The 24,590-nt window shown below is 39.2% G+C and overlaps 1 protein-coding gene across 3 annotated transcripts; it reads right to left on the minus strand.

Moving 5' to 3' along the window:
* Positions 1-4,368: 4,368 nt before the first annotated feature.
* MACIR (macrophage immunometabolism regulator) lies at positions 4,369-15,973 on the minus strand. 3 transcript variants are annotated; one of them, XM_052777868.1, is made up of 3 exons: positions 15,866-15,945; positions 9,883-9,921; positions 4,369-6,743 (listed from the first exon to the last, which is right to left on the minus strand). In XM_052777868.1, the coding sequence occupies exon 3, from the start codon at positions 6,720-6,722 to the stop codon at positions 6,099-6,101; it is 624 nt and encodes a 207-aa protein (XP_052633828.1). In that variant the 5' UTR covers positions 6,723-6,743; positions 9,883-9,921; positions 15,866-15,945; the 3' UTR covers positions 4,369-6,098. The 3 variants fall into 3 exon arrangements, with proteins under 3 accessions (XP_052633828.1, XP_052633826.1, XP_052633827.1); XM_052777866.1 differs by lacking the exon at positions 9,883-9,921 and having other exon boundaries at positions 15,866-15,973; XM_052777867.1 differs by lacking the exons at positions 9,883-9,921; positions 15,866-15,945 and adding an exon at positions 8,304-9,870.
* Positions 15,974-24,590: the final 8,617 nt, after the last annotated feature.

Raw genomic sequence — 24,590 nt, forward strand, 5'->3', positions numbered from 1 at the left:
TGCCACCCAATATTCCAGTGCACTGTGACATTATTTCTCCCTCTGTAGTTTTGTCCATTTGCAGACTATAGTTCACACCATGAAGCTCTACACTGCAATATTTCTGGCCTGAAATAGACTTCTAAAGCACCTCAGTACCTAACACTTTTCTTCAACATTTTTTGAGTTTCTGAAAAATAGGTTAATGTAAAGCACTATAGTGAATCATGGCTTGCTCCATTTTTCATAGGGTTCAATCTGTTAATGCTGTTCTCAAAGTTCTTGGATGCTTTAGCACTTGTGTCTCCTTCACCTTCACAGAAAGAATGTGTCGTCAGGAGCTTCAGCAGGCAAGTGTCTAGCAAAATGGCAAAATGAAATGGGGCAATAATCCTACCAAACATCACAGTTGGTATTTATACCAGAATACATAAAGAAGCTTGAAGCTTTTTTCTTTTTCTTTTCTTTTTATCCACTGAAAATAATAATAAAGGAACATAACAGACAAAAGTTTTCTTCTTGCTCAGGCAGCTTTTTACACTTTGCTTTGTCAAAGTACTATGAAATTGCATCATCTACCTATTGTCACTGTGTAGAGCTGCAGAATATCACAGAAATACCACAGGATTTTAATTCAAACCATACTCAAATGGCATAAAGTTTATTGTTTTATTCCCTCAGAACTCTCTTCTAAATTTCATGTAAGCTTAGGAGTATGAAAGTATACACACACAGCCTCAAGCTCCTCCTTTCTACCTTCACTGCAGCACAGCTTCGATCACAGAATTTTGCTAAAATGTTCCATTGCCCTCCTTAATCACCCAGAAATACAGACAATTACTTTCTAGAGAGATTTGGGACCAGCACCCCATCTCCTTCCATGTCTTTGCTTGTTTTAACACTGAAACCATACGCTATTTCACTCTTCTACTCTTGCAGCACTGGCCCTCTGAGGTTTTCCATTTATTTCTCCAGGCTTTGCCCTGATATATTCTGGTGAATTCTTTCTCCCCTCCCACTCTTCATAGAAGTAAAAGCACTGTGCAAAGCTCTCCTTTGCCCTCCCGCTCTTTTCACTCTAGACCAATTCTTTGATAGGCAAGATCAAGCACAGGCAAGTTTAGACAACTGTCTCCTAAAAATGGATGGAATGTGGTCAGCTAATATCCTCACCTTCCCTTTTGTTTTCAGTGCAAGTCAGCTGATTCTGGATTTTTCCCCACAGACTGACAGCCTTCTTTCCTCAGCTCTTCTACCATGGCCTAGATAGTTCCTCTGTAGGTTTGCCTTGATGTCATTCTCTACCACCAAACTACTAAAACTAAGAGTAAGTCAAGGAGGATGTAAGAAAGACAAACTGGGTATTGAAACATTAGGGTAAAGTTCCCTCCCTTGAGCCATTCCACAAAAATGTACAAGATTAGGTTTAGCACTTACACCACTGGAGCAGCAGCACTGAATCTTAACTACTGCCATCCAGAAGCAACCAAATGCTGCAACAAAAGGCAACTTCTGAGGGAGTAGTGTCATTAAGAATGATCCTTGCGTGACAGAGGAGGAAAGTAAAGTGGTTGCTGATTGATGGAAGTCATCACTCTGATGCAAGGAAATAAGACCGAAGAATTGCTTGATAATGATTCCTGAGACAAGACTTTTTTTTTTTTTTTTAAATGAATCTGTGATGCTTTGTAGGTCAGTTATCAGCAACTTGTAACAGCCTACTCTCCCAAGCTGTACCCATCGTTAAGAGTCAGGACACATCTACAAAAGCAGCTCACAAAGATTTCTATGTTTAAGTATCATATATTTAACGATACCTAGCTTTTACAAGGTCAGAAACAAGTACTACAGACAACTAGGGATCCCCCTTGCTCCTTCCAAAAAAGGAAGCTTTCCATATTCTACAGACAAGAAGATAGAGCTTGATCCTCCCTGAGTGCTTTTATGATGGAATAGAGGAAAAAAAGTATTTCACTAACAAAATCACTGGGGCAAAAACCCCATAATCTGTCTGAAGGTTCTCAAGGAATTAAAAGTTGGAATTAACCTCTGGCTAAGAAATGTGGTGTGATACAGATGAAAAAAAAAAAATCAATAATCCAAACATTATTAAGTGTGTTCTTCTGAGGATCTGTCTATCAAACTCATGTTTTTGCCACTCTTAGAGTGTTCAGTGTAATCACACATCATGGAAACTAATGTCCCAATTAACAGATCAAATCACTGAAAACCACTTATACAAATAGTTCCCGGAAAGAATCATCAACAAAATAAAACTATTTGTCAGATGCTCAGACAACATGGAAAGAAATGTGCACTTTTACTGTTGGCTGCCAAGCTTCACATTGTCTTTAAAGTTATTAGCATTGTAATAAATTTACACTTTTTCCATTTTAGATCTGCATTTTTCCTACAACAGCTTAACAACTTACATTTTTGTAATGTAGGTCAACTGTAAGTCTTCCTCAAAGAATTTTTTCTAGGTTTTTTTGCTTACATTCTTACTGAAAATCATTTTTTCTATTGTTTCTTTTTAGCACACATTCCTCTTTAAGATGAAGTTTAACATTAATAACTGACTTCAGCCAGACCACCCTCCCAAACATCTAGAACATCAAAATTTTATTATGTTGGATAATTTGTGTTTCAGATTCTTTGGTACCATTGAAAGTTAGAAACAAGTTATGTTACCCATTAACAATTGCTTGCTTAGTCTGTATTATAGGTAGTATTTCCCTTCCTACTACTACAAACATTCATTTGATGCATTAAAACTTCATATTAGCTTAGTATTCACCTTCAGACTTTTTTTTTCTTTTTTTAAACTGAATCCTGTATTTTACAAAATGAAAACATACTTAGTTTTTTTTCAGACCACAGTTGTGTGTTCTGGACAGCTTTTTTAATTTCTTCAAAGGCAAATTATACAGCCTGACACCACCTAGCTTTACTGAAACTAACCAGGTGATATTTCTGCAGATATTGTAGATATTGGACGTTTTTATGCAGCTTATAGCCCTTCTGCTCTTCTCTTAGTAATTCTTCTTAAAAATTACACTTGTACTCTTCTCTTATTTGCCCACAAAATAATGAAATTATTTATGCTCCAAGCCCTGAACCACTGAGAACCATTCTCCGTGTCTAGACAGCAACACCTGCATTTTCAGCAGTTTAATAACAACCTTTCTCTATTCTTCTGGTCTTCCCAGCAGGAAAAAAAAAACACATCTAGAAGAGCAGTTTTAGAAAATTCTAAAAGCTCATCTGTCACTTATTTTGCAATATTGTCTAGTAGCCCACTAAAGTAAACATGCTCAGCCAGAGAGATCATCACCCAAGAGAACCAGGTCTATGTCAGAATACAACGGATGGACAAAGAGAAGGTAAAGGAAACTGTAAGGTCAGTTACGTACTGTGTACAGCTGTAAATACAAACCACAACACCGCAGGACAGGAGTAGTTACAAGTTTATACCTGAAATGAAGAATGAAAACACTGAAAGAATGGATTTCACTCCAATCCTTTTTTGGTGTATTTTTTTAAAAAATGCTAGCAGTGTGCCTGAATTTAAGATCTGCCTCAATATCCCAGCTTACACATTTGTACTTGATTCCAGATCTGCTTTGGTGTTAATGGTTTCTTAAATGGAATATTTGTGTTACTACACTGTATCACTTCACTCTTAATCCCCTGGAAGATACCTAGAAGCCAACAAGGAAACATTTTTTGATGCTTTTTTTTTTCCCCTTTTAATTTATTATAAGAACAGCAAGAACTCACTTTGAAAGGTTAGTATTGTCCATATTCAATTTCATTTTAGTAGTCTGAAGAACCATCTCATCTTTGATTTTAATAAACTAATTTAATGGAAGACATTATAAGTAGAAAAAATAAGACAGGATCAAAAGCTTTCATTTGGCTGAGATTTTGCTTAATTTGGAGGTAAAAACCAGGAACTCCTTGTGGATATAAGAGTTCTGATAACATTACAAACCAAACTTGCAAAACATTGGGTTCTTGAATGATGATATGCTATGAGAGCTGCAAGTGTGTATGAGGCAAGCAAACAATATTACCATGTGTAAGCACCTTCACAAGCAAATCACCAGATGAAGTACTAACACATTTTTTATGTTTGAACTTGGCTAGATAGCCATCAGCCTCTCTATCAGTGTTGCTATACAATTACAGCACAGGATGACATTAGAAACATGCACAAAATATTAACAACTGCATGGCCCACTTCCTGAAATAAAGTAACAAACCTAAGCAATCTATTTCACAGAAGTCCAAGATCCCTGCTTGAAAGTAATTTTTAAGTGATCCCTGGTCTAAAGTTGTATTTTCAAATGTCCTTTTTCCTACACAGCAAGACTCCACAACAATAGGTGTTTATACCACCCTTTTTATTTTTCAGCCAGAAATACAGTGTCATAGGGTATTTCAGTAAACAGTGGTGTTTATTCCTTAAACAAAACCCCCATCTCTTTGGCATCTGACCATATTCTGTTTTTCAAACTAAAGACTATATAGGAACATTTTACTTTCAATATCATTGTTCAATACATTAAATTTACACAGGTGTAGTTAACTTTTAAAAATACACATCAGTTTGTTGCAGAGATTCTAATAAACCTAAAAAAAGATAATCAAACCAGCAAAATGCAGACTACAGGGTTGCCTTCACTTACAACTGTGGTGTAAGTACAGAATGAGAAGAACCATTCATTTTCCACAGCGCATGCACTAACTAGTGCTTTCTATTCGTTCTGTGCAATAAACAAACAAAAACCCCCTTAATTCTACCAGAAAAACTGATCAAATAATTTGTTTCAAAACAATGTGATCTTATTTAACTTCTTCTGCAGAGGTCATCAACCGAAACCAAGCTGCACGCTGCTTCAATAAGAGATTGCACCTAAAAAACCAAAAAGTCTGAAAACTATTTTTCATTTTTAAACATAAGTTACTACAGTGTTTTAAATATATCTAGGAATACAGCTGTCAAAACTGCATCTGATGTCATGTTCGGATAAAAAAATCCTTAAGTAACAAAAGTAAGCCAGTGTATTCAAACTACTCTGTTGAATAATCCAGGATCATCTCCTCAATGCTGATGCAGAAATACTTCACTTGCACTCAAAAAAAATCAGTCTTCCAGACCTCAAGTGTTCAGTGCCTCAAATCAATTGAATTTCCAAAGCAATGCTGAAGTTATTTGACACCTTCCATTACTATACATGATACAGAAATAATGAATTAAAATCAAATCAAAACCGTTACTGACATACCAATGCAGTCACTCCTGTGTATTTACTGGAATATGCAGTGAATCCTTGTTTGTGTGTCAAGACAATGTAAAAAATAAATCTCACTAACAACAACAACAAAAAAAGTCTTCACTCCCCAAAAGCTTTGTTTTTAATAACCCAAATACTTATCCTGAACAAGTTTTATAGAACAGAGGAGGCAGAACAATTACTTCCATGCAGAAACTAAAAAATAATTTAATAGGATTCAAGTAGCAAAGGTTTGTTTTATGAGTGAATCTCACCAGTGCAAGAGTAACTTGAAAATGTTTGAACTGGATTGTTTAAATAGCAAGTGATCCAATTTAGCCAAGCTCACTTCCCTCTCCATGATGTAAAAAAATAATACATACTTTTTACTGTAGAATACAGGAACAAAAAGTAAAACCAAAAACCTCCTAAACTTGAGTACTTATCCAAGAGCAGTTTCTAACATCAAGCCAAAATTAGCAACAACCAAGCAGACGTCACTGATTTTTTGGTGTTAAATTACTGTAAATACTAGATCTAACTGTACAAAAAAAAAAAAATCCCACCCCCCAAACTCAAAAGCTATTTTTTTGTTAAAGGTGTCCAAAGAAATATCCACCAGTTGCAGTCAAATTTGCATCAGAAGCTGCTTGCTCAGGAAAGATTTCTCCCTCTAAGTATTTGTAACACATTGCATTGCCAAGATTCTATTCAAATAAATTACTTTCTGGTAACACTTAGCTGATACAACATGTGGACAGTCATGGGCACACTACAACAGTGGATTTTTGCAGCAACAGAGAAATAATCAGAAATTGGTTCTAAATTCGAGATGATAGCTCATGTGTTATTTCTTGTAAACATACGGTCCCCTCTAAGGGTAAGGTGTTGGAGCTGGTATTGTAGCACTTCTGTGTCAGCAGGTTCCTTAATGCTCATTTTGTCTAAATTGAGGTAGTCCAGGGATTTCGAATGAGCCCTTTTACCTTTTAAAAGGCAAAAAGGCAGGGGACCATGAAGTGCCTTGTAAGGTTCATATGGTAAAGCCTTAGTGCATTTATCCCCTGAGCTAGGCATCCGTCTTCTCCTCCTTCCATTTACTGCTGGGATCTCATATGGCTGATAGTACCTACTTCTAGTTTTGTACAAACGGGAAGAACGTGTAAGTCCTGAATCAAGCTGTCTGGAGCGCATGTTCGGCCCAGATTCCCCTTTATTTTCTTCACTTCCTGTACACTTCTGGGCTAATTTTAGCAGCTCCTCTCCAGTCGTGAAGCCAACCAGGTAGTTAGAATCCATGTGAAGGATCTGATATCCCGCAACCGTCCGTCGCATTGGTGAGCAGGGGGTACTGGAACAGCGGGGCTTCTCTGCTTCCATCCTGCCTGCAGGACTCACCTCTGCAAGAGGCACAGGGAGGGTGGATAGGGTAGTTCTGGACTCTCCGTTTATGTCAACTTCCATTTTAAACACAATGCTATCCTCCTAAAAATAAAACAGAGCTCAATCAGAAATAGAGCCTTTATGCAACATGAGGAATTAAGAGAGGATCGCAGAAACAAGATTTTTGTATCACCCAGAAGTCATGACCAGTACTTCTCTATTCAGCCTTGTCTTATGCTCTGCAGGGCGTTGCATAACAAAACTATCACTGACATCTGCCTTTTAAAATTATCTTGGGTGGTTTTTTAATAAAAGATACCATAAATATACTCCTGATATTCCTAAACATTAAAAACATTCTTGACTAGTACTGTACACAAAAAAGAAGCATCTTTCCAGTCTATTTTTTCATCCTTTTAGTCCATTTGATACCTTATAGCCCCTTGCCTCTGAGGCCCTCTGCATCCATTAGCACATCCACAGCAACTTCTCCCATATTCAGCTGTGTATTTTTTCTATTGACAATAATCTCAGTAAACAAAGCTTTTAAAAAATGTGTCTAAGAGCTACTACCTCAGTCAGGCATGATCACAGACCAGGCCTGATCTACTGAGGGTACTACAATGCTTCCCTCTTCCAGATGTGAAAACAGCTTGCTTTAGATTCAAAGAATGACATCCTGGCTGTTCAACAGCTGTCTTTATAGGTCATCAGCAATGCCTGACCCCCCAAAAAACCCCACATCATCTTATTCACAATCAACCAAACAAACTCACAGTATTTTATTCTAACGTATAGTATACTAGCATTTAATGAATATAGCATATGTTTCTTATAAGCATCTTAAGAATAACCAATATTCTGAATTTTATGGTATTTATTTGTTTTTCTATTTCTTTTGGAAATGGACTATTTTGCCCTGACCTTTCTTCCCTCATGACTATTCCAAATACATCATTTGGTGCCTTTACAGATACAACTGTCTGCCACAAGCCATTACCATCTCTAACATGGAAAGATAAGGTCAATATCACCGCAAGTGGTGATCACACCAGCGGATGCCAGAACACAGAAGAGGGTTAATTCTTTCCATTTCTTTGTTTTCAGCATCATCTACACCATCTGGGTGGCACAGCTACTTCACAAAATAGAAAGGTCACATTTGTTTCCAAATCCATGCTTCCTTGTCAGCCTCACCTTTGCTCTAAACAGTAGCTAGTGGCTCTCTAGCCAATATAGTTCAAAAAATTCAGCATAGCTTTGTAATGTTTAAAGGCAATGAGACTCAAAGAAGAAAGGAAAGTTAGTATGCAAGTGTCAAGCACAAACAGAATTCTGAAGTTCATTATACATGACCGTAAACCACATTCAAAAGCTCAGTAATGTTTCACAAATGAGACTGACTTAAACCATGCTATTATCAGTTTGCAAACTTTTAAAGCTGCTACTTGCTGCCATTCTGAGGTTTAGGAGGTCACAGGCTGAGTAGCAATGATGCAACAAACAAGGGAATACTTTATTCAAACTTCTGCAGTTAGGCCCCCCCCCCCAGTCCCATCAAGATCAATCTTTATTCATTTGTCTTAAAATGAGAGGGGAAGCTGTGTGCAAATCTCACTTGCAAAAGAAAATAATCTAGCCTCATGAAAATTTTAAGCTTACCTTGTTTCTGTTCAGGGACTGGGAAGGAGCAGTTTAAGTAATGTTCCCATCTCTGCTTCCCTGCTTAGCCTCAAATCAACCTGCTGCTCCCTATGCTAATAAACTAGCAGCAAACAAAATCCCCATAGTTTTGCTGAAGAGGATTTTATTTGCCACTGATGAACTTCTGTTATGGAGAGACTATTAATAAAGTTCCTTTAGTCTTAAAGGTCCTTCTTCCATTCTCACAATCATGGTCTACTTGGGATTCTTCATTACCAGTTCTGTGTAGCATTGCTTTTACAGATACAAAGATACACTTCATCCAGTCAGCTTTTAAGCATTTTGAGTTTAACAATACAGGTAATACAGCAAAAGCTAAATAAAGAATTAGAATACTGAAGCAAACCAAACACCAAAATTTTTCCCTAAAAAACCATCCCCATAAAACTTGAGAATGTTGCCCATTGTATTTAATTGACTTTGAAATATATTTATGGAGTCAATTAAAACTTTCAGAATAGCAGAAGCAGTTGTTGTTTCCTACTTTAGCACTGTATGAGAATTAATACGGTAAGGTTTCAGCCACTGAGTCAAAGATATTAATGACAATTCCTTAAGCAGAAATTATAGTTCCTCCACCATCAGGAACCATGGTTTCTGGAGGCATAGCACAGAAAAATTTTGCATTAAAACTTTTTGCTACCCTGTGGTTTTAGCCAAGAAACCTAAATATTTAACTGTTCCTGTTCTTTTAATTCCATATTTTTACCCTGCAGTTCAGAAATCTTTCCAGTAATCTTCTATAAAGACTAAACCTATTCTGTTAAAAAGCTGAAATGTTGCTAGAAAAATTACAAGTGCTCAAAAAAGTATAAATAAAATAGTCATACAGCAAGGTTAGAAATGAATCTTATTATCTAATCACATATAAACAGCAACAACAATAAAAACCCCAAACCAACAATCACTTGCCACAACAATACGTGCCCTAAGGAAAGGGAGGGAGGAAGAGATGTCTTCATGCACTTTTTGAGTAAAGAAAACCTTAAAAACTTGAAAGCAACACAAAGGCTTTTCTCAGAACACAGGGCTCTTCTCAGGACACAGCTTTTAAAATTAATTTATTTCTGCTTGAAACATGGGCATGTGCCCTGGTAACAAAAAGCAATCAACTCTGAAGAATAACTACAAGCAGGGCCGAAAGAGGCAGGAGTTCACTGCCAAACAATTACCCCTTACTGGCCAAAAACAGTACAAAGGAAAATCAGAGCAGAAAAGCCTTCAAGTCAGCAAGCTCCAGCCTAGTACTTCAGCTTGAAGCCACAGAACTTCCATTTCTGTGCTCCACTGTGAAGAACAGCCCTAAAAACAAGAAATCCGACAGACACTCAAAAGCAACAGTAGCATCAGAAGCTGGTGCCATAAACATCAGAAGCTCAAGGCAACAGCACTGCTAGCTGGTGAGAGGAATGGCTGGCCAGCTCCACAGGCAGAGCATCCAAACTCAGCATCTAGGTGTTCAGCTGTTCTTTCCCAACAATTTTAATGTGAGTTAACTCAAGCTGCCATATGGCTTCGACATGCTTTGTCTCCTTACCTGGTAAAAAAGGATAGAGAAACATAATTTAGAAGACTTCTATAAAAGAAAATCACGTGAGAGATTCACAGTAGGTGTAGATACCATTACCTACAAATACATATTTAAAACTTCTAGATTGCATTTTTAGGTCATTTCTGTGGCTATAAGGCATTAGATGACTACTATTATGTTCATTGCTGTGCAGTGGTGTAAGCTCGTCAGTAATTCTCAACATCAATTATAATACTGAAAAAACAGTACTTCAGTTTAAAAAGATTATTTCTTCAGATCACAGCTGCCTTGTCTTCTTGCTTCTCAAAGAGAATGATGACTGAGTGATGCCAATTCAAGACTTCATAGTTAAAGATTTACTCTAGAATCAAAACAAGAAGAGGAGCAAGATAGCATATCCTTTTCTTTGCTGCTACTTCACATATTTAAAAAATATGGAAAATAACTGAAAATAACAGTTACCAAGAGGATTCACTCGACCAATACACACCAGAAGTTCTTCCAGAATACAGTTCGCTTCATTAAGATTGTACAAGATTTTATCGATTCTCTCTGTATTATAAAGCAGGGTCTGCATATAAATTAGTCTGTCCCAATCCAGCTAAATATTGAGAAAATTGGCTAAAATATGGAGAAGAGGAATAATGAATAGAAATACTAGGTTAACTACCATAAATCATAGTATTACCTCAAAGAATACATAAATATGCTTGGGATAGTTCTTCGAGGGTAAAAACATCCAAACCTCCACATTTCGCAAACATAAAGGTTTTCCAATTATCAAATCTTTCACAAAGTTTCCAGATACCACTTAAAGATTAGCATGGGACAAATGAAAGAAAGTCTGCATTATTTGGAAACCACCACAATAAGTTGCTTCAGCAAAAGAACTCGTTCTCCGTAAATTGGTACTGCCATTGTTACTTATCTTCCTAAGTAGAATGTGAACAGATTTGAGAAGATGCCTTTTTTTACGATGAGCATTAAATTTCTGTCCATCCAACTACTGATTTTTTTTTTAAGAACAGATTCTGTTTTTTCCTACATGACAAGCCTAAAGGTAGTACCATTTGTGAAGAACCACAAAGATCTCTCTCATTGATAAAATGCTCATAATTGCAATAAGCAGACGGCAGAATGGAAAGATGGCAAGACTCAGTGATACCAACTCTGTAAAAGAGTCAAACATATTGGATAGAGATACCAAGCCAGTTTTGACACTTCCCCTTCTCTGTGCTGCCATTACTTAATATATACAATGCACTTAAAAGATACAATGTTTGTCTATCAAACATCAGGAGTAAGTAAAGTCACCTAGCATGTGTGGAGCCAGCACACATTTTTAATTATTTCAATTGTCTCTGTTTGTGAAGGGGAGGAATAAGGTCTATATCTTTCCCCTTGCAGTCTGAAAACAAAAATTCACAAACATATAGTATATGCTCTTGGAAATCCCATCTTGTTTATTTGTCACTAAAATATGATGATAGAATTATGTACTTGTAAGGCAAAGTTTTCTGGAAATAATTATTTCCAATCCGCAACTAAAACAAGTGAAATATTTAGTTGAAAGGGAAAAATCAAGCTCAAATTCAGCTGTGTAAGAGTATTCACAAAGGTGCCACGTTTCTTTTTCTAGAGCTGGGGCAGCCAGGCCACAGACATCGAGATGTATGCAGCTTGTAGGTTCTTCCAGTGCAAGCTGGCGATACTGCTGAACGTACTGCCAGAGCCAGATGGTTATTTCTAGCCATGCTCTTTAATTTCAGCTGAAGGAACTTAAGACTAATGTTGCTTCACCATGCTCTTGGCGGTCCCCTATCATAGTTGTGTTATGTTTTAGACTGACACCATGTTTGTAGAGACAGAAAGGGGAGCGGGGTATGGGTCTTTGTGGAATTCACAGAGAACAAGCTCATGAAAGGTATCAATAAACTATACAGATTCTTCACCAACTCTTGCTGGTCCTTAGGAGAAATTCCAAACTACTCTAAGCTAAAGAAAATGAGAATGGAAGTAATATTAAATTGTTGTACCACATGAGACAACATTCAGATGGAGTAGAACAAAGTTTAGCACAGATCTTTTTCTCAAAATTACATGCAAGAAAATGAAATTATACATAAAGCATGTTATGATCCTGCAGGCCTTAAGAATACAGATGAATGGATATTACTGAATTAATAAAGCCAATGCAATAACTTCAGGATATGATGTAAAACAACAGTCCACAAAACAACCAGTAAAAATGAAAACTACAGAATAGTGTGTGTGTTTGCGTGTGTGTGTGTGTGTGAGGTTCTTGTCAACAGGTGAAGTATTAAGCCCTTCAGCAATCCAGTATACTGTACAATAAATATCACATTGTTTATACAGAACAAGTAATTATTAAATGTTTTGCAAAAGAAGATTAAATCAATTTCTAATAATATGTTCCTACTGCAACAAGCAAGAACTATTTAACCAGTTTGTTAATTCTTGTCATTAATGCAGCTTTAAACAGAAAACAATTATGATCCAGGAAACTACCTTTTAAATCACCAATGAATTACCAAGGAACTACAACTGGCAGCTCCAGCAACCAGTTTAGACCAGATCAGCATGACAGAGCATACAACTTACACAGAACAGACACAGATGGAATTTCAAGAGTAGGTTCAGGCTAATGAATTTTGTATGAGCAGACTTAGCAAGCAGGGAAAGTAAAAGAAAACATTGCGAAAGAAGGCCATTTAACTTCTGACATCTCTTTGCCAAGCAATATCAGATGGAAGTGTTTAACAGAGGGTAGCTTTTCTGAAATTAATTTAGAGTCCTTTAAATAAACAATGCAACTTCCTTGCTGGGTGGACTCACAGAAGAATTCTTCCCCCCCAACTGCATCAGTAAGCCAATGCTCCTGGCCAGCATAAAGACACCTGTTTACTATCAGTACTCATCAAAAGATGAAATAGTGAGACACATGTAAAGAAGCTGATGCGTATTGTAAAACAAATAATTTTTATTCTTTAGTTCGTTAGTGAGTTAAAATAATATTTTCTTTATAATTGCACTTTATTTCTCTGTATTTTTGATTTTCATCTTCTCACCAACCAAAATCTAAGTTTCATTTTCAAAGTTCCCTTCTCTCCAGTTTCAGGACAGCCCACTTGGAAAAATATCCACACCACAACCTGACTTATCCACAAAAATTAAATTTCCTTTTTAAAATAATAAAGATAGATAGGAAAAAACCCTCAAACCCAGAGTTTTTAAGGTATTACAGATCTTACTGAATAAATACTGATTTTTGTCTTTAAAAACCAAAATGCTCATGGGAATAAGGGTCTCCATTGTTTTTGTGTCAGAGAAGAAATGCATGTTTGGTAGTACCCTATACTGCCACATCTGAAAATACAGCTCTGCAGATATTATCTTGAAACTATCGATCTAAACAATAACAATATTTTATTCAGCCTTTGACTAGGAACAGCTATTCAAAGAAAGACAGTAGTTAAAAATAAGACCTACTCAAAGATTTCTGGAAAAATATGTTTAATCAATGCAATTTGGGGTTTTTTTGCTTTCTTTTTTTAACTGAAGCACTTTAAATGACTAGTTCTTTGTCTTAACTTGATACAATCTGCATCAGATATTTAGGCATTTGTTGGAAAGGTGTCTCATTCACTTATACCATCCACATTGCTAAAGGTCACTTCCTCAACCTTACTAGAGTTACATATATAATGGCTTTAAAGTTTTGTTCTCTGCCTCCTCAAATGCTCCTTCCCATACTTAAATGTTACCTAAAACCAACTGTTTAAGTGCAATGCAAGTATGGAATAAGAATTAATAAAAGCCCAAGAGCACATGCAGGTACAGTAAATTTGTATTAAACTTACAAATAGTGTGACTGGAATACTCAGTTAATCTCAGTTTACCATAACATACTGCATTTGCATATGATTATGCATGCCTGGTGGCCAAGCTGGCAGCATAATGCTGGTCAAAGAACAGATTATAAAGCAAGCCATGCTACAATGTTGGTACTGTTACGCAAGAACTTAATTTCAGTGATCGCACTGTTATTGCCTCACTTCCCTCTGTTTCAATGTCACTGGGAGAACCACCCTCGTCCATCTTCATTATTCTAACAAGAGCTCTTCCACAAGGAGGGAAAAAAAAAAAAAAAAAAAAGCAAGCACACCATGTAAGACAGAATATGGTTCAAAATATACCAACAGCAGCAGGGTGGTGGGAGGAGAAGCTTTCAGTAAGGAAGATGACTGGAAAAAAGTAAGGAGGAGGATCAGTTCTGCACATTTCTATGCCCGTGGCAAAACAAAGCATGGGTTCCTCAGTCCTCACTACACCCCTCCTGGAAATGCTCCAAGGACTCTTACTCTATTCAGGATGAGCTGTGCGAGAAGTCGGCCAACTACTGGTAAAAGCAGCAAGTCCTTCCCCCCATCACAGACCCTCTCCATTACTCCCACTGAGATCTGTGTAACTGCAGGCTTCTGCCTTTGATTCATTTCCACATGCAGCTATGCAAGCATGTATGTACATATGTACAGTGACAGACTGCTCCACTCCAGAGAGCACACTAACAAGCAAAGTTATGTTCATAGAAAACATCTACAAATGCACATCATTTGCTATTTCCTTTATAATAGGTACATACACACTCACATTTATGCAGGCTAACCCCTCCATGTAAAATAGCATTGAAATAACTTATATATAAAGAAATTAAGACCTGAGACTATTTTCCTACATATCTGTAGACCACTCGAAACAGCACCTCAACTGTTCAGAGACACTCCCCCAAGTATCTTAATACGCAGAGACAGAATGAGCAAAAACACGCCTGCCAATAAACCAAAGCAGCTTAGCAAGCTTCATACTCTGTGAAGTAACACGTTAGAGTGCACAAATGCAATCCACGAGTATCACGGACAGTACAATCAACATTTAAACAGCGCTTTGAGCCTCCGTTTACCCATCGCTACGCAAGGTTTATTACAGAGAAATACAAAGTTACCGATAGGAAGCTGGGCACTAGTGCCCTTTGTTACTATGAGACTGAACAGTAAGGTCATACTAAGGTTTAGCTCTTGCCTAAGAGTATTAAGAACAGCGTGGGGACTGCTGTTGGTTGCAAGTTGCAACTGAAGAGAGCTATAAAACGGTTACGAACAGATAGAGGTGCTAACAGGTGAACTCTTGGCTTCTCCGCCATTTACAGTGTTACTAGCGGCTGGCACAGAAAGCGCACTTGAGCAACCTCACCGCAGGCTCCAGGCCCTACATGACGATTCCCCAGGCTTCCTTCCGCACGCGGGTACCGGCACCAACACCCTGGTTTCGTCCTAGACCCGCCCGGACAGCTCCACCAACGCTTCTGCGGTGCTCCTCGCTGCCCGCAGACTTCCGCTGCATTCAGCGGCTGCTGCTGGGAGAAGCGAAGCAGCCGTGGGCTGGCAGCGCGGGATACACGGGCCTGCGGGCAGCGCGGGGCCCGCCGCTCGGCCCACGGGAAAAGGAAAGGCGGGCGGGGGACACGCACCAGGACCTCCGCGCTGCGGGGGCGGGGAGAGCGGCTCTTACGCGCCGCCGGAGCCGGGGTCCGGCCTCCACGCGGCTCCCAGGCCGGCAGAGGCTCCGGCGCCGCTGCGAGGGGGCAGAGGCGCCAGCGCCCGCCGCCCGCGGGAGGCCCGGGCCGGGCCGCGCCGCGCCGAGCGGTTCCCCGTGGCTCCCGCCCCGGCCCGGGGCAGCGGGCGGCATCGCTGCGGGTCCCTGGCCCGTGCCCCTGGCCCGGGCCCCGCGCCCGACCCTCCCCAACAACGGCGGCCGCCCCACGCCGCCCCTCGGCCCCACCGCAGGGCACCGCTGCCGCCGGGGCGCCGAGGTCAGCATGGCTCCCCCGCCCTACGGCCCCGCTCCGGTGCCCGCTCCGTGAGGCGCGGGCGAGGCCCGAGGCCGCGGCGCCACCATCCCCGCCTCCTACCTGCGGTCCAGGGCGGCGGGGCCGGCACGGAAGGAGCAGGAGCAGCGCGGCGCCGACTGCGGCGCGCTCCGCTGCTCTTCGCTCCACCCGGCCCGGCCCGGCCCGCGCGCCAGGGCTGAGGGCGGGGCGGGGCGGGGCGCCGCGCCGCGCGGTGGCGGGCGGGCCGACAGCTAGCGGCGGCGGGTCCCAGCGGTAGCCGGCGGGTCCCCGCACGCCCCCTCTCGCCTCGTCCCCTTCTTTCCCGCCCTCCCTTCTCTCTGTAAAACCGCTCCCTCGTGTGCTGGCGTCTGCGTGGAGGAGGCCGAGGCCCCGGTGAGGGCTGGGGCGGGCCAGGCCGCGCCGGGCCCCGAGGCGAGCAGCGGTGAGCCGCACCTCGGAGGGCAGCGCGGGGCGGGGGCCTGCTGGCTCCGCGCACCTCTGCGGCTTCCTGCGGCTGAGGCCAGGGCTGCGCTGGCGGCTGGGCCGGAGACCGCCGGTCAGCTGGGCCGTGAGGCTTGAAATGTCTTTCCGGATCTCCCTGCAGAGGCGACTCTGGAGCGCTAGGCCGTGAGGCTTGCTGGCACAAGCCGTGTCTTCTGCCCATTCCACCTATTCTGATATTCTCTGGCTTACTAAGCTTTAGTCTCACATACCTTTTCATTTTGTACACAGCTATAAGGAGGGATCGAGTAATCATCTCTTGGTGACTTCACTGAAATAGCGCCTGTGAAATGTGTTCACCTGATTCGTGTTAATATAAAACAATGCTAGAGTCGCATAGTAAAATGTGACCCTCGCTGAATTTATAATCTTTAACCACTTTGTTGGTCTTTGTATAACCGCAGACCAAGGGGAAACAGATAGCATGTATATAGTTCTTTTTCTGCTAGCTCAAAACTGGTTTTGAGCTGATTAACTACACAGTGTTAAGCAAGAGATCTTAAGGGAGAACTGAGGCACTTGTCATGATGTTGAACAATGTTGTGAATGGGTGACCCTTGGTATGTGTGAGCATGGGGTGTATTGAGATAACTGTGTATAAGCAATTTGTTACATGCATTTGTTAAAAGAGAAGTGTCTGTTATGTCTTGCTGTTGAACTTGTTTGGGTTTTGGTAGCCAGAGGTGGTGTTGTGCAGGGTGTCGGCTGTTACACAAGATGTCCGCTGTTGTGTCTGGGCAGTGGGGAGCCTAGTCGGAGATGCATTGCCTGGAGGGCCCCTCGGTTGCTGCGGAGAGTTCGAAAAGATACAAAAAGAACTACTGCACCTGCACAGCCAGGAGGTGGAAAGTTTTTTAGGGAGAACACGCCTATTATATGTAACTAATGCTAGACTATAAAAGAAGCTGTGTTGTTTTTCACAGTGCACGTCTTGGTAGAGCAGAGGCTCCCGGCGTGCCCAGCGCTGTTTGCTTGCCTTTATTCATTTAATAAATTGTAAACTTTAATTAAAATCCTGTTTGGGACTAAATCATTTATCACAGCGCCCATGTCCGTCTATAACCTCTCTGGCATCTCCACGTCTACCAAGTTTGGACACCAACTAGATACAAACATTTAGCAATGGTTTTGCCAACAACTATTTAGATCATTTCCCTATTTTGTTTTACTACTCAAAAGACTGAGCAAAGATGCTGTTACTGCACCAAACCTTGCAAACAATTGCCTAACTTCCCTCCCCTTGTAAGTAAAAACGAAAGGGAAGGGGAAGGGAAAGTGTAACATCACAGTCCCCTTTTTTTCTCCCCTCTCAGTAATAGTTTGTTGGGAGCTGAACCACACAGCTGATATTTCTAATACCCCTGGGGTGGAGTTGAGCCAGCTTTTTCTCCTAAAACTGGGTCTTGAAAGACACATTCTTAAATACATGGCTAAAGTTTATTTCCCTCCTTGGGAATGCACAGATGTCCTCTGTACAAAGGCCATGCTTTGGCCTCCCTCTGGTCAAGAAGGCTGCAGGTCATCTGGTCTTGAATTGCAGAGAAGGGTGTCAGCACTAGGCATGCACCCAGACTAGCCAGACTAGCTGCTCATGCACCCCGATGCACCTGGAATTTGCATTTCTTGGAAATTTGCAGCTAGACCAACCAACAGAGGAACAAAGAACAAGGGTTTTGTAAGGAATTTTAACTACAGTCTCTTTAGCTTTGCAAGCCCTTAAGAGTCATTGGTTTTGCAAGTTCACAAAAGTGTTCTAAGAACTAAATTAGTAGATATAGTACAGAACATGGAGAATATATCTGGTCAAGTGGCAGTGTAAGAAAACGTATCTGGAGTGTAATTCAGAGTCATTATGATGCTCTGTGTTGCTTATGTAGTACACAAACTCCTTTGGTTCATGTTGACATCTGCAATATTAGTTTTAGCCTGAGTCAGAAATCTCATCTTCTTATGTTGTCCTGCAGTATAAATGAAGCTATAAAATCCCGTAAGTCAGTATATCACAACTTTCCCCCAACTTCCCCCCCTTGCTGTCAACTGAGTTGTCAGTCTCCGAGATGGACTTCCAAGGTTGATGGGAGGGCAGGTGGGCAGCAGTGGTGAATGGCTTCAATGCTTGGGGGTGATCATAATGTGTTCTATCTAAGTAACTGTTTAAAATAAAACATGTCTTACAGATTAGCAGTTTTCCCCCAACAAATCAGGTATTCTAACATTTAATAAACTGTAATATTTAATAACATTTATTGCACTGACGGACTTAATGTGGTGCAAAATTGTCTGTTAAATTTCTAGGTACCAAAAGAAAGGCAGATCCTGAGAACATCTCTCAAGGATAGTATCTGAACTCCACACCAAATATTTGAAAATAAACCTAGATCTTCCTAAAACCCCATAATTTTCAAAGTTCTGCATTTTCCATGCAACAAGCAATGTCATTAAGATTTTCCCAAGACTGAGTACTGTATTTCACTATTTTTTGCAGTGCTTTTAAAGTCATCCAAGATTTTACATGCAGAACAAAGATACTTTGAAGTGCTTGGGCTTTGTTTTCCCCAGTTAAGATCTGGTTAACACTATTTAGTGCTGCTTCAACACAGAGAGAAACACAGACCGTTACAGACCATTTTGTCTGCATCATCACCCTGACCAGAACATGAAGTACCTACATCTTATGATGGCTGTGCTTATCAGTAGGTTCCTGCAACAATGACAGTCAATTAGAATGACAATAACTCAATTTAAAAAAGTAAATACAATATTAAAGGTAAAAAACACAGAAAAGGGGCTCCATTTCTTTTCTTCTCTGTAAGTTCTTCCTTATTTATTATCCTTAGCTTTTATCAAAATACTTTTTTTCCCTTGCTTTTATATATTCCAGGCTTGTATATGGGAAACTGCTATGCTGATTTGAGCATTAAAGAAGTTATTAAATCACAAGAGCTGGAAGCTGAGCAATTTAAAGAATATTTACTCAGTGTTTTTAATTCTTTGTTTTTGTGGACATGGATTTAATTCCAAAGCCTAATGAGACAAACATTTTTTATTAAACATTCTGTTTCTTTTCCCCTTATTAAAGATTGTAGCCATTATTCTGAAAATCTGGATTTTGCTGGAATTCCATAACCACATGCAGGATAAAATACAAATTATTTATTGGGGGGAGGGAGGAAAGAGAAAAACAATTCTGAGCAGGGTATGGCTGAAGTAGTAAAATAACTTTTACACTGAAAAAAATCATTAAAACTGGAATATTTTTACATTAGAAGACCAAAAAAAAAAATTATCTATTGGCATACAACTTAGCAACTTTTGCCATCCAAAACCAAAAGCTTAGTCATTTTTTAACATATCTTAAAAGGCTATTTGGCTAAGTTAAAATAAACCATAGTGAAAATTTTCTTAAAACCTACACAAAATGTGTTAAGTACACCATTTAATCAAATCCCACCTTTATTTTTTATATAGCAAGTTAAAATTAATTTTAGTGAGTGCAAAGAGTATCCCTTGATTTACTTCTTGGGCCAAATTCATTTTTTGCTTAATTAAGCTATTTTCCATAAGAATTATGGCTACTTAAGCAAGGCTGAATTTGTGTCCAGATGGAGGCAGTAAGCACAGGAAAGAATGTGAAAAAGGTGATGGGTTTAGAGCTTTGTGTGTTTTGCAGATGTTCAGTTAGTACCAACTCTGATTCAGACCATCTTGAAGCAATAAATAGAACCAACCAACGTGAAAAGATGCATTCTGTCCTACACTATAAGATTTAAGTTACTGGGAAAGGGAAGTGAAGTTTTGGACTGGTCTTAGACAAATGATGCTTTTAGTATGCACATGTATAGGAGAAGGCAACAGAAAGTACTTGCTAACATTGATTTAGGTCTGTTAAGAAAGAAAGTTTATCAAAATCAAAATGTAAATCTATTAAATAAGCAAGAGAAGTGATGAAGACATGTACATGATCAGACCAGGTTGCTCACAGAGGTGGCGCAGTCTCCATCCTTCAAGGTTCTCAAGCCCAAACTGGATGAAGTCCTAGGTGACCTGGTCTGATCTCACAGATGATCCTGATTTGAGCAAGAGCTTGGACTAGTGTAGAGAAATTCCATGCGGGGACAGACGACAGCACACCAATATGATGATCAAAGTCGCCAGTTTATTGAGCATAGCAGACCATTCTTATACAATTCTCTAAGTTCCTCAAAAGCTCTGATTGGTTGCTGTGTGCAAGCATACAGTGTCCACGCGCATAAACATAAAACATAATTGGTTATACTACTCTGTACATGCGCATAAACATAAGGCGTAATTGGTTATATCCATCAAAACATGCGAAACTTGTCTCAATCTAATTGGTCAAGATAAACTGCCAAATTGACGTTGTTTGTGCCAAGTTCCCTTTATCGTGGAATGTGCACCTGTGTTCTTCTAATTGGTAACTTTCTTTTTTTGTCTTCTTGTTTACCCTGTTCAAGGCCTTCTAAAGGCGTCTGGAATGCTCTCGCGTACTCTACTTTCAGACCCAGTCACTAAGTTCCATATAATTGACTCCTACAGACTAGAGACCTCCCAAGGCTTTTTCCAGCCTGAATTATTCTGTTTTCCTATGATCCTTGTTTAATCTTATTGTTTGAATGAATTGAATGCATAGCATGTGTTGGGGTCAAAATGTATGAGAATTTAGAATAGAATAGAATAGAATAGAATAGATTTCAGTTGGAAGGGACCTACAATGACCATCTAGTCCTACTGCCTGACCACTGCAGGGCTGACCAAAAGTTTAAGCTTATTATTAAGGGCATTGTCCAAATGCCTCTTAAACTGACAGGCTTGGGGCATCGACCACCTCTCTAGTAAGCCTGATCCAGTGTTTGACAACCTCTTGATAAAGAAATGCTTCCTAATGCCAAGTCTGAACCTCCCCTGGTGCAGCTTTGAGCCATTCCTAGACACCCTGTCACTGGATCCCAGGGAGAAGAGCTCAGCACCTCCCTCTCCACTTCCCTCCTCAGGAAGCTGTAGAGAGCAATGGGGTCACCCCTCAGCCTCCTTTTCTCCAAACTAGACAAACTGGAAGTCCTCAGCCGCTCCTCACAGGACATGCCTTCCAGCCCTGCCACCAGCTTGGTCGCCTTCCTCTGGATGCATTCAAGTACCTGAACATCCTTCTTAAATTGTGGGGCCCATAACTAATACTTAACCTAGAAAAGCCAGAAATCTCCAAGCTTTTGCTTTTTTTTCTATTTCAAATACAATGGCATTTCAGTCTTTTGAATTATTTTGGTTTGATTTTCTCCTTTGCAGACCTCAATAGTTTGTAACTCCACATTTACTGGGCAAGTGCTTTTTAAAAATGACTATAGACTCTTAGCTAAGATTCATAAATAATTCAAAATATTTCCCAGAGTAGTCTTTTAAAATAACTTATGGAGGCTTTAGATATGATGTTTTAAGTCTAAATATATTCCCAGCCCTCACCCAAAAGAGGAATTAAAAAGTTATCAAGAATCTGAAGACAAATAAGACAGGAGGTCCAAATGGACTTATACACAGATTTTAAAAGATTCACAAGAGTTTTAGTATTTATATTAGTATACAATAAATAATAATAATTTTATGGAAGGAGCAGTTATTCTCTTTTCTGGAGAGACTCATTAGAACAGGAGATTTAGTGAGACATGTGCACCCAGACCAAATAGGCTTTGTTGGAAGCAAAGATAATTGTAATTATATTAGGAGAATTCTTTATCTGGTAAAAAATGCACATAACTCAATTACCATGTTCTCCCTTGCTGGTGACTTTTGTCCCTTTTACTGAATAGAATGGAGATCTGTATGTGTGGTGCATCAGAAAATGGCTTTGGTGGTATTTCCATTCTACTTGGACATGAGGTTATATAGATCAAGAATGCTGCACAAAACGTGGATTTCTCAAAAACATGTAGGATAAAGATGCATGTAGGCAAAAATAGCCTAATATACCTCCCTTTCAGGCTAATCTTGAGATACCCATGTAAAAGATGTGTTTCCTTTCCTGCACTTCTCATTTATCACTTGATTAAAACCAAAGAATTTCTCACTAGAACCTGCCAACCACACGATCCTGTTTAGATCAGGGCAATTATGACCAAATTAGGCTAACTCTTTTTTAAAGAGAATACATCACTAGACATCATAATTTCCGCATAAAGTTCCTCATTTCTAGCAACTTTATGATAGAAAAATATACATTGATCTCAGTATAGCTTGAAAAAAGACAAAAAATTATTTCTAGTCCTGTTCAGTGTTATTTCAGAAAGCTGATTCTTCCCTTAGTAGCAGATCACATGAAAATTTGTAATTCTTAGAAATCTCTATTTCTGCATACTACATTCATACATTATGTGGTGTGATGACAAACTGTTTTTCATCCATTCTATTTCTTTTTCTTTTTTTTTTTTTTTTTTTTTTTTTTAAGCAAGTACATCTTAGAACTGGTTTTGTATCAATGCAAAGACTTTAAGCTTCTTGTAAGGTCTTTTCCACACTAGCTTCTGTGTGGATCCATTATGATATGGATGTTCTCTGTATTTAGTGCATCCTCCTCCTCCTCAAAGGCCCACATTTGATGCCACTCATACACACTTGGATCTCTTCCAAGATTTTTCTACAGTGTGAACTGCAAATAGAATTTGTCTCCAAAGTACAGATGATTTGTGGGGCTTTCATCTTGTATTGTAGTTCAGCTTGTTCATTGAAGAATAAACAGGGATCAGAGACAGAACTGCACATCCTTTCAAGGCTGAGCCAGACCTCCAGCTAGCTATTTTGCAGGGAACTTCAGAGGTGGAATACTGAGTCTTTGTTATTCTTAATGGAACTGTATTCGATTAGACCACAGGATTGTTCCATTTAAAAATGAATAGTTAGAAAGCCAATGGAGATAATACAGTATGTGGTCTAGAGTATGCTGGGGTTTATTGCTTTGTTTATAGATAAGATGTTTGGTTTATTTTTTTATTTGGCATCTGTTTTCCATAGTAATACACTCTGGACTGCTTTGTTATTGTACCAGTTTTTATATTTCAGAGCAGAAAATGGTTGTTTTTAAGGGCTAAGTGAGGGAGACAATAAATTAGTATTTGAAAATACTTAATGAAATTTGTCCTCTCCACAAAACCAAGAAAAATAAAACCATTGTTTAAAAGGAAAAATAAAAGAAATATAAACAACTACTAGAAAGCACCCTTCTTCTCTTCCACCATTTCTTCCGGAACTGACTTTTTGGAAAAGTTTTTGCAATTTTTTATTTAGCAAGTTACTTATAGCTCTATCAACAATATAATTACTGTAAACTGATAAAGAAAAAATACAGAAAAAAAAAGAACATTATGATTCCATCTGTGTTAGATGACAGAAAACAGTGTTAAACCTCTACATTCTGCCACTTGAACAGTCTATTGCATTGAAATGGCTATTAAAAGTCTTTGTTATATCTCTTCTGCTCTCTTCCTTCGAACTCTGCTGATTTTGATGCTATTGATCAGTGTATAATCATTAATTTTTGTACACGTACCTCCCTAGGCGTGTTTATATGGATGCCTGAAAAATTGAACGATGAAAGCACATCTGCTTTCTCTTAAAAAATTTTACTTGCTAGTATAATTATATAGAGAACTCAAATGTATGTCTTTATTATAATAAAGAAACATAAAACAAGATTTAAAAAAATTTTAGGAGCTTTTACAAACTTTTTTGTTTTGGTCTGTTTGGTAATGATGCTTCATTTTTGTAGGAAATGCTGTATGTTTACTTAAATTATGTTCCAGGGTGGGGGTATTTTGGGAGTTACAGTCATATTCAACCATTGATTTTCTGTGAATTTATTCTTTGACCTCTGTTAAATCTGTTTGGAATAGGCTGTATAGTTCAAAAAGTTTAATGTGAGAGAAAGTCCAATTGCATAAAGAAATTGGACTAAAAATAGGTTCAAATCAGCTCAGTACAGTCCATGTTCTGCCTTATTGCCAGAGCACTAGTAGGAAACAGAAGAGCACTCACAATGGTTCTGTATTTAATGTTACCATTTTGGAACATAAGGAAGCACTGCAGAATGTGTGACTACCATTTACCTTTTTGAGAAGTGATTTCAGTATAAAATGATAAAACCTCATTTCTTATAAGTCATGTCCTTCACTGCCAAGAGAAATTTTGGTTTATTTGTATATTAATGGCTTATTTGTAAATTGTTTTCCACTATGACTACTGAGTCAACTACTTACTATACTTCACATATACTCTTAAAGGAAAACAGAATGGAGGGAAG

This window comes from Harpia harpyja, chromosome Z, assembly GCF_026419915.1.
Source record: "Harpia harpyja isolate bHarHar1 chromosome Z, bHarHar1 primary haplotype, whole genome shotgun sequence".
Classification (NCBI taxonomy): Eukaryota; Metazoa; Chordata; class Aves; order Accipitriformes; family Accipitridae; genus Harpia; species Harpia harpyja.